General features: G+C 42.3%; 1 protein-coding gene across 1 annotated transcript; it reads left to right on the top strand.

Annotated features, from left to right (window-relative positions):
* The first annotated feature begins 6 nt into the window (after nt 1-6).
* On the top strand, nt 7-10,458 carry F3 (coagulation factor III, tissue factor). The gene is made up of 6 exons (XM_010608034.2): nt 7-294; nt 1,398-1,503; nt 5,145-5,344; nt 7,070-7,248; nt 7,945-8,104; nt 9,653-10,458. Exons 1-6 carry the CDS (start codon nt 195-197, stop codon nt 9,784-9,786), a joined length of 879 nt encoding a protein of 292 aa, XP_010606336.1. The 5' UTR covers nt 7-194; the 3' UTR covers nt 9,787-10,458.
* Nucleotides 10,459-10,977: the final 519 nt, after the last annotated feature.

Genomic DNA, 10,977 nt, shown 5'->3' with positions numbered 1-10,977 from the left:
GGCGGCGCCGGGAGCGGGCGCCAGAGCTGAGAGGCGCGGTTGTGCGCGCCGCCTTTTATAGCGCTCGGGCCAGGGGCTCCGACGGATTCTGGGCTCCTCCAACACTCTCTTGCGCCCCGGGGTAACTGCAGCCCAAACTCCCCAGCCTCCGAGGCACCGCGGAATCCGAACGACCTCGCCGCCAGCTCGTGGACATGACGACCCCTGCCTGGCTCCAGCTCCCGCGCTTCCAGACCGCGGTCGCTCGGACGCTCCTGCTCGGCTGGGTCCTGGCCCGGGTGGCCCGTGCTGAAGGTGAGTGGCACCTGTTCGGGAAGAAAGGGCCCGTGGGAGAAAGGGACCGGTGCTGGCTGACAGCGGGGTGCCCTGGTTCTTCGCGCCCCCCGTGGTTCCCCAGAGCTTTACCTGGGTGCGTTTGAATGAACTCGTGCTGTGAGGCGCAAGGGCGGGCGGGAGTTGCGGGAGGTATCGAGGCCGGAAAACCTGCTGCCCCTTCTGTTAGGGATGTTTGCTAGGTGCACCCGTTGTTGCATAAGTGGATTCTTGGCTCCCGCTTTAACTTTGAGGAAAGAGCTTTCCACAGAACTGTGACCTTGAAGGTGGTGGGAAGTGGATCCATATCTGCACAGCTCCGCGTGCCCTGAACAGCTTGGACATTATCTTTCACGTGGGCCTTTTCCTTTAATAAAGAACATCCCTAGTCTCGGTGATCTTTTAGATTTGGGTAGAAACAATCTTGTTGCAAAATGTTGCTTCGATTGGACCACACTGTTCAGGCTCCAGGCCTCTTTGGTGTTTGACCTAAGCAGAGACTGAGACCTAAGAATGGTGAAGGCTTTTAACCGAACACATCTAACTAACCGTGTGAAGGGCCACACTGGTCCACCTTGGTCTCCGTGGAAGTTTCAGTGTAAAAGACGTTTTAGGTAAAAGTGGAAAAGGTCACGTTGACTTTTTTCGTTTGTATGCATCCCTAACTCTCCTCACTCAGGCATTTGTCCTTTTCCTAACTTATTGAAAACCTTCTAGCCAGCCTTCCAACATAAGCTGAGCCTGAGTCCTGACCTTCCTAGATGCCCTGTGGCGTTCATGGCTCCTGGGCTGTGCTTCTCCTTGGCCAAGTCGTTCAGGGTTTTCCTCAGGAATAACAGCAAACAAGGATTTCAGCTCCTTACCCGTTTCCCTGAATTACAGGGTGGATCTTGCTAGGAGGATATTCTGGCTGTAGGAAAACCTTGAAGATTTTTTTCTATTAATAATTCAGTAGCAAAGCTTTTGTGATTGAAAACAAAAATGTAAAGTTTATGGTGATGGGAGGCTGATGAGGTGTATACTTCAGCACAAAGTCATAGGCTGAGAAGTGCATGTAATAATAGCTGTTTCTCTGTTGTTCGAAGGCACTCCAGTTAGAGCATATAATTTAACTTGGAGATCAACTAATTTCAAGACAATTTTGGAGTGGAAACCCAAACCCATCAATTATGTCTACACTGTTCAGATAAGGTAAGCTAGGTCCAAAAGAGAGAAAGGGAAAGAGAGAAAGGGAGAGAATGAATTGAGGTTTTTGATGTTTCTAGTTCCTTGTGCTGAATATGGATATTTTTAAATCTGATTGTTGGATGAAATTATTTAGCCAACAACAAAGAAGAGAGCATTTATGGTAATTTGCTGTCCAGTGTCTAGTTCTGTCAAGCCTTCGACATTTCTAGACCTTAAGTTGGTATAACATCTTAACTCTTTTTGGAAATGATGGGAAAATCTGTAAATGGAGTATAAGCTGAGGTGAGTTGAGGTGAATCCTCATAAGCAGGCGCTGATAGAATGCATTGGGATCAGTAGCAACTAAGCTCATTTAAGGACAAACATCCTTTTTCCTCTGCCAAGCTGTCTAGACTGTGAGCTACACTGAACATGTTAGGCAAGAATCAGAGAGGAATTCCAATATATACATTGCCCTTAAGCAGTGTTTGATTCATTCATCTTTGGGCTCTGCATTAAAATTTGGTTGTATACATGATCTCAGAGGAAGCCAATTCCTGACTCAGGGAAGAGTGCAGAAATACCAGAGAGCAACTCCATCATCTATAGCCTCCTCTGTCTGGGGGTGGTTTGTTCATTGAAGCCTCATCTCTGCTTGACAGCTCTGTTCTCCCCAGGCGCCAATCATTCAGCATAATCAGTCTCAGTGTCCAGAGTGTGTAACATGTTTTCCTTGATGGTTTGTGCCATATTCTTGGCAAGCTTTTGGTTTCTGAAATGTTCTTGGAGGCTTGGTAGAGATCCTAAGAAACAGAGTACAGTGACTAGAGAACCAGGGATTGAACTCAGGACCTTGTGCTTGCAAGGCAGGCGGCAGAGCCACTGAGCTAAATCCCCTGCTCTGGAGAAATTATTTTAACATTAATTGAATACACACACAAAAAAGTATTACTGGCCAATCGTGTTTTGCTGTTCTGTTATTTTAGCTTGTGTCAAACCTTTTATACTGAATGCAACTTGTAGGAATAGGGTGGGTCTTTTAGGTGGTCATTCTTATTTTTCAAAATGAACTCTATAACTGTTGTCAAACCAACTGGGAAGAGGATTTGTGTGTGTGCACACATCCATATGTATGTGTGTGTGTGTGTGTGTGTGTGTATCCCTTTTTCTGTGTGTGCGCTTGTGTGTATGAAAAGTATTTCCTAAGGTAAACTTTATGTCTGTATTAAAGAAAATAATTACTAATTCTAATTGCTAATTATATATGTGCAGATATAAATAATTATGTATATAATATATCATATATATCTAGATATAGGGGGGGAGAAATTTCATAGCCTGAGATCATGATTACAGTATTACAATTATGGATAAACTTGGTGAATTCAGATTTTAAAAGTTGAGAATTAGTAATTTTCTTTGATACAGATCTGAAATTTACCTTGAGACACACTTTCTTTCTGGATAGTGACTGTTAGATTTTAGAAGGCATGCTGGCCTCCTAAATACATTCATTGTGTTTCAACAACAAATGGAAATATGTGTATGGGTTGGTTCCCTGTAAGCCAGGATGATTTCCCCATGCTCTTGCTGCTGAGCTGAAGGGCCTCAAATCACACCCATCAGCCTCTGCCTGAGACCATACTGTTCTCCGGGGATTTCTGGGCTGAGAGGATTGTAGCAGTCATTCTCTAGGTAAAGAAATTTGCTCTGGAAAGTAAGAGTCTGTAATGACTAGAACCACGGTCTCCTCAGTACCCTGTGCTGCCACCTCTTCAAGCGAACCAGGTGCTAGGAGACAGAGGAAAGCCTTGGCACCTGTCTCCTCTGTGGACCTCCTTCCCTCCTTGTTTTTCCTAACCTACGCCCCCTTTTCCACCCACTACCCTCACCACTGCAACCCCTCACGATGCATTTCCCCCAAGGAAGTGGGTTTCAGCTGGGAGGTGTTCTTGGCTCAAGCCTAAGTACCCAATCATCACCTGTAATACTGACTCCATGGAATGTTCTCTATTCTAAAGCCAAATTTACAAAGCTTCCAGAAAACCTGCCAGCTAAATTAGTGACAGTATATATTCTATTGGAAAGTTTTTAGTAATTCAAGAGGAACTTTTATTATTTGCAAATCTGAGGGTTTGTATTACGTTCAGAAATCTTGATGGTTTTTAAAGTGCTAATGCTGTTGACAGTGCCTCTTACTAGAGAATTGCCCCTTTGTCACCTGTTGATACAATTTCACTACTTAGAATGATACAGACACTCCTGCTAAATTTTGCCATAGGGCCTGTGGTCTCTGCTTATGAGCTGGAAGGAACCAGATACAGCATCTTGCAGAAGTTTGTGCCCACTGCAGAGCCTGGCCACTGAACAATTTCTTTGCCATAGTGGTGGAGGAATCAAGTTCCCATTCACTTTTTGTCATGGAAGAGATATAATAAAGAAATATGTTAGTCATTCTGGACCACAATAGCTTCTCTGTGTTTATCACAGAAAAAAATGTAAAACATAAGAAACTAAAATATCCCAGTGTCAGTCTTAGTTTGTGAATTTTAGAATAAAGAATGTGCTTACCTAGATCCTTTTAGGCTGGTTATTTTGTTCAGAGTTTTAAAGAATATACAGTTATGGCTGTTGGGCATTGATTTAGACAACTGAATTTATAAGGAGACCCTCACCCTATGCTGTGTTTATTCATCCTATAAAAGTAGACAAATATCTCACATGTAGCAAAGCCCTACAGCCCTGCTGCATGGCAGAGAGCACAAGAGCAAAGACCCTTGGTACAAAGATAGCATGCTATATTAAGGGCTTTCGTGTCAATTTGGGGCTGGGTGACAAAAAAGGGAGAGATGAGTGCTAAGGTAATGTGGAGACTCCTGAAAGAAGCAGGATTGGAGCCTGCCCTTGAGTGATGGGCTGTACTCTGACAGGATAACACTGAACACCAGAGCAGTGAGCTGGTCACTTTGCATGGAACCTGAATGTGTGGATCAAGTGGCAGTGACACAACCTGTGATTGTTTTCATCCTTTAGAAGAATTTCATTTTCAGCAGAAGTTCTTGAAATCATTTCCTTGGAGTGTCAGATTTTGTTAGGCTAATACAACCTGTATTGTTATTCTAAAATCTTTGGTGGGATGTATTCACACCTCATATTTACGTCTAGCATGCAGTGTTACAAAGCAAACAGACAGCAATTCCCCTTTTTAGTCACGTGACCTTTCGTTTGTGAGCCTCCAAATCTACATGTAAAAAAAAAAAAAAAAGTCTAGCAACTTCTTAGAAGAATTATATTAAATGAAATACCTGCTTAAAAGGCCTAGAATAAACTGGACACAGTGGTGCCTGCCATGCCTGTAGTACCAGCTATTCGGGAGGCTAATCCATTCTACATAGTACATGATATGATATAGTAAATAGACTGTGATAGCAGGTGGGTCTTAGTTGCCTTATCTGTAAAGTCGGGGATATTACTGAGCCTGCTCTTAGGTTGCTGTGGGGAACGCACGCGTGCATGCACCTTATGCACTCAGCATAGAGAGTGCCTCCTCAAGACTGACTGGGGATGCTCTCATGCCTAGTACAGACCACCACAATCACAAACAGTCTGTCTTGTTGGATGAAGCTTACAACCTGCCATTTCTTTTTCTTCCTTCCTTTCTTTAGCTCTGCATTAGGAGACTGGAAAAGCAAATGCTTCTCCATAACAGATACAGAGTGTGATCTCACCGATGAGATTACTCAGGATGTGTACCAGACGTACTCCGCAAGGGTCCTTTCCCTCTTGCCCAAGAACTCAAATAACACCGGTTTTGTTGGGGATCCTCTCTATAGGAATTCACCAGAGTTTACACCTTACCTGGAGAGTAAGTAGCTCAGTTTGTAATACTTTCGTTTTTGTTGCTCTAAGCTTCTCAGTGTTCTTGTGCCTTGTAACCAACCCCCAGGGGCCGTTAATCTAATGCATAGATCCATACAGACCTTTCTCAGAAACTCTTAAGTGCCTCACTCCTCTTCACTCATTCAGGTGCAGTAGGAGTCTTCCAGAATGTGAACTTCAGAGTCGATAATAGTCTCATCAAATGACTCTCCACTCCTCTGCCCTCAGTTCCCCTTCTAGTGCGTGAAATATGTTGGGGGGGGGGTCCTCAGCTTTCCCCCATATTCATTACATCTGCTGAACTTGCTGTCCTGCATCAGACCACAAATCTCAGTCTAGGATTTTTCCAAAATGGTCCCCAATCCATAGAGAAGCCCACAGTTTCCCCCTGAGCCTATAAGTAGGCTCTCTGACCTTTTCAGTTACCTGAACTTGATTTGAGTCCCATGGTGTGCCAGCACCTCCCAGTTCTCAGCTTTCTTCCCTGTGCTGGTTCTCACGATGTGGAATGCTCCATGTTCCTCCTACTCCTTAGCTTTGCTGGTCCCAGGATCTAACGAGGGAATGCAGAGATCCTACTAAGTAGGCAACTCAAATTTCTTTGTCAGAACTGTGATTCTGAACTAGTATTTTAAGTGAGCACATGCGGCATATTAAGAGCGTGGACTCCGTCTCTCACATTAAGTCCTGATGGTTAGAAGGAAAGCTTTGGGTGGGGAGACATCCACGCGCTTCACAGTATCTCCTTTACCCAACGAGTACCCAGGAAAGTGTGGCCGCCTTCCCAGCTGCCCATTGACAGGACCTTCTCTTCAGTCTCCTTGGTGTTTCCACCTTGTGTCACTCTGGCACTGGGCTAAAAGGTAGCTACCCTGGCAGCCACCTCCAGTACTTGCAGGATCATTGATAGTTGTTCCCCCCTAGTCGATGATATCTTCATGATTTCCTCTTATAATTCTTGAGTTTTTGTACTCCAGTTCAAACCTTTTGCCAGCTCACAAGAGAATATATTTTGTACGTATATTTTGTGTCTGTGCATACATTATCACCCATACTTCGCCCTGTGGCTTGCATAGAATGGTAAATGCTTGGGATTAGTTTTTACTGTCATTCCACCAAAGCACATGCGATAAAATGGAGTCATTGCCAAGATCAAACCATAACAACTGATTTCTTGATGTACTGAGGACATTTCCTGGGCTTTCCCAGAGCCCGCAAGTTATTGTGCATAAAATATAGAGTGTTGTACAACTGCACTGTTCAGTCTGATGGCTATTAACCACACGTGGCCATGGACCACTTGAAATATGACAAATATTGTAAGTATAAAATACATACTGGATTTTGAAAAATGTAAAGTATCTCAAACAGTGTTTATATACTTACATGTTAAAGTGATAATATTTTACATATAATTGGGTTAAAGTTTATTATTAAAATTGACTTCACCTGTTCTTTTATTTTTTTTAATGTAACTATGCAGAAATTTAACAGTTTGTCTGAGGCTCCTATCATATTCCCCTTGGACAGCACTGCCCTGGTTTGTCTTAGGTTCTTGCTCTAAGGCCACCATGGCTATTGCTAGCTCAGTGTTGATTCTGTGCCAGTGTTTTCTATGAGACATGATGGAGTTGTTAACTGTGATAACTAAATAAAGTTTACTCTGGATAGAATTCTTTGGTTCCAACTAAGCCCGTTTTCCACATTTCAGCAAAGCTTGGACAGCCAAAAATTCAGAGTTTTAAACAAGTTGGAACAAAACTGAATGTGACAGTACAGGATACACAGACGTTAGCCAGAGGCAATGGCACTCTACTAAGGCTTCGGGATGTTTTTGGCAAAAGCTTAAGTTATACACTTTATTATTGGAGAGCTTCAACTACGGGGAAGGTGAGGTTCTTTTCATTTGTTTTTATACCTTGTTTAAATTGGGATCCTTGACTTTTACAGCCCACTTCTTCCCCACTTCAGACATAGCAGAACGGGGTGATTGAGCATGTACCATGGTACAGTGGGAAGGGGCAGGACAACAGGTCCTGGTTCTGCCCATGACCGAGCTGCCTTGTGACTGGGCACAAAAACTCCCAGGGCCCCCAGGTTTCTCAGCCAAGAGTTGGGACATTATAATCTTTTGGAGTCCTGTCCGAGAGATGAAATTTAGTCTCTTCTCTTCCCTCCCCTCCCTTTCCCCTTCCCCTTTCTTTCCTTCCCTTTCTTTTTTGTATGAAGCTGTAAATCATTACACACGCTACACAAATGCTCTTGTCACTGAGTACATCCCCAGCCCCAAAACTTACTTTCTGTTTAATAATTAAACCTTCCTTCTTTCTTTTCCTGAAGGTATTTTTTAAAGGGGCTAAATTGGGTTAACCCTTCCTAAATTGGATCTTTTCACTCTTGCAAAAGGCACCCTTAGTAGATATCAGTAGTAATTGATCAGCCATGTCACTTGCAACTCTTCATGTGTCAGCTGTGTACACACGGGATTTCTTGGTGCCCAGGTTTTTACTTCCAAAGCGACTTAATAAAAAGGAAAAGAATTCACATGCAGCCCAGATGAACCAAGAACTCTTTATCTTTTCACAGAAAACAGCCACGACAAATACAAATGAGTTTTTGGTTGATGTAGATAAAGGACAAGATTACTGTTTCCTTGTTCAAGCTGAGACTCCATCCAGAAAAGCTAACAAGAAGAGTCCAGAAAGCACCATTCAGTGTACAAGGCAAGAGAAAGGTGTATTCAGACGTAAGTGGCCTATCAGTCCTTCATCTGGGAGCTTTGGATACCCTATCTCAGAACCAAGATGTACTCTTTTGTTAAACCTGCAGGGAGAAAGGACCTTGATCGTGTTAGGGTTTTGTGTTCTCTTAAGACCTGGGCCTTTGGAAATGATTCATTGTGATTCCCTTGCTTTTACAAGTGTTTCCCTGAGTACCTTTTGTGTGCTGAACTCTCTGGAGCCCTGGGCTTATTTTATATTTAGGATTTAGCTTCAAGACACAGCTTTCTCTGGGCTTTTTTCCTGCTGATGCTCTGATCCTTGAGGAAGTAGTTGATGGACCAGCTCATGTACCCACCACGATGAACTGTTACCACAGGGGTTACGTGTGTGTGCACATGGACATGCGTAGTGTTCAGATACGTGCTCTGCTTTTCATACATTGCCAGAGGCTGCAAGTGTGAGTCTTTCTCCAGCCTCACAGGGAAAGTGCATTAAGTATTCTCATGAACAGAGGACAATCATGGCGACCCACTTCTCTGTTAAGACAAGGTTTTAAAATATAAAAATACTTTTAAATAAAATTTTCTAAAAAAATAACCTTTTACTGAGTTCCAACCCTACCAAGCATGAATATTTGTTAGTGAACAAATCTTAAAATTTTCCCAAGATGCTTATTCTTATTCCAAGATGCTTTTATTCTTGTGTAGAATAAAGGAGAAAAGCAAATGTAAAAAGTAGACATGCACAAAAATAGACAATTACATGTCCTGACAAAATTGTAACAATAGAAATCAACGTGTTGGCCTAACTATAAGTAACAAATAAGAATGTTCACTCCTTTTATTGCTGTTGACATTTTCCCTTTGGTCCTGCACCCCTCTGGGACATTCTACTCTCAGCACTCATGTTCAGTGTTTAAAACCCACTATAGAGGAGGAAAGGGGGAAAGGATTAAAAAAAAAACAAGCTGTGGTACATACATGTAACCACTCCCCAAGATAATTGTAAACTGCATGGATTTCAAAGAGGTGCTAATAAAACAAAAAATTAGGAAAATAGAAAAAATGCAACCTGCTCTAATTTTGCCACCTCTACCTTTGTGTACAGCCAGGTTTCTCCCTGTCTTTTCTTTGCTTGCTGAAGTGTGTCCTCTGAGAAGTATTTCAGAGGTGAACCCCACCGGGAAGTCACCACACTGCATCTGCCAGTCACAGTCTTTTCCTCACCTCATTCTGATAGCGTTTTGCATCTCTTTTCCCTTGCCATTCATCTTCTGCTGAAATCACTGTCATCAAACTCAGTGACATCTTCAGCCACCTTTCCAACAGCTGTTCTTACTTCTAATGACATGTTCTTTCCTAGCTCACTCGGTACTTCTAACCATTATCAGTTTCTCTAAAATATGTAGAGTTTGACAGATTGTTCCCCATGTAAATTTGGGGGCAAGAGTGAAAGAAATTTCAAATTGCACAAAGGCTGGATGGTGTGATTTGGAGTCGTGTCGGTGGTTCTGCCTACTGGTAAATGGGATCCGAGCATTCCAAGTTGATTCGGTACCTTTTGTTTTTCAGAAATGTTCCTCATCGTGGTAGCAGTGATTCTGATCATCATCATTGCCCTCATCCTGTCCCTGTCTCTGCACAAGTGCAGAAAGGCCAAAGCAGGGCAGAGTGGGAAGGAAGGCTCACCACTGAGCATTGCATAGAGGAAGTGCAGTTGGAGCTGCACACTCCTGCACATGCTGCATTGCATTAGGACCAAGAATGTCTCGGAGAACCTGTGCAACCACACAGAACATGGAGCCCTGTGGGTTTAAGAAACCTCCTTATGTAACCTGTTATTACAGTCAGCGCTGTGATATTGATATCAACGTCACTCACTTTGGAATGTAACAAATAGTACAACCAATTCCAGGTTGTTTTAATTTTTAACACTATACACTATGGTACCTTTTGCACATATCATGCCTTAGATTGTATATTCTGCACTCAGAAAGAAACTAGGCCATCAAGGCAAAAACAATTGAACAGTGCCTTAAAATATCTGTGGTGAACTTTGGGAGAACTTTCAAGAGGCTGACTTCAAATGCTATTGGAAAACAAAATGGAAATTGGGTAGACTTCTAATGTACATCTGTTCTTTTATAATATGGTGTTTAGGTTCTTTTTTTTTTCTAGGAGTGCTCTTGGAAGTTCAGATTAATTGGCAAACTTTTATATTGTGTTAAATACAGGAGACATGTATTTTGGGTACCTTTCAGTTCAGCACTTTAACTGACTTAAATGGTGTTTATTAAACATCTGACAGCTAACTATATATTTTTATAAGACTACTAGTGACAGAAACTACATAAAGTTTATGATTTAAGGTACGTAAAGCTACTATGGCTAACATATTTATGTAATTTTTAAAAGGTTTTGTATATTAGAATTTTCTATTTATATAAATTCTGTTTGTATATATTGAGATAATTTATTCTATATACTTTTACAGAAATAAAGGTGACTTGGGAATTGAGACTGTTGTATTTGTTATAGCTTCCATTTATTATTTATGATCTGGTGTTTACTTTAGTCAGCTCTGCTGTAGTAACAAATAGCCCTAAAATTCTCCATGGCTTATATCAACATACTTTTATTTTTCACTTGTACCACATTTTGGCAACTACAGACTGGCTGTAGTTGTTTGTAATGCCATCTGATTGCAGGACCCAAGACAAAGGAGAAGTCTCTTTGGATCAGGACAGAAGGAAAAACAAAGGGTAGAAGCAGGCAGCTCTAGCTTCAAGCTTTATGCCACCTTTTAAACCTTCTGTTCCATACTGGCCCATTTTCACTTCTGTCCACATGCCGTTGGCCCCAGCATGGGATGTGAGGAAGCCTGACACTACTCTACC

The sequence above is a fragment of the Fukomys damarensis genome, unplaced genomic scaffold (genome assembly GCF_012274545.1).
Source record: "Fukomys damarensis isolate Sample0158 unplaced genomic scaffold, DMR_v1.0_HiC HiC_scaffold_33, whole genome shotgun sequence".
Taxonomy (NCBI): domain Eukaryota; kingdom Metazoa; phylum Chordata; class Mammalia; order Rodentia; family Bathyergidae; genus Fukomys; species Fukomys damarensis.
The sequence above is the reverse complement of the archived record's forward strand: the minus strand, read 5'-3'. Positions and strand labels throughout refer to the sequence as shown.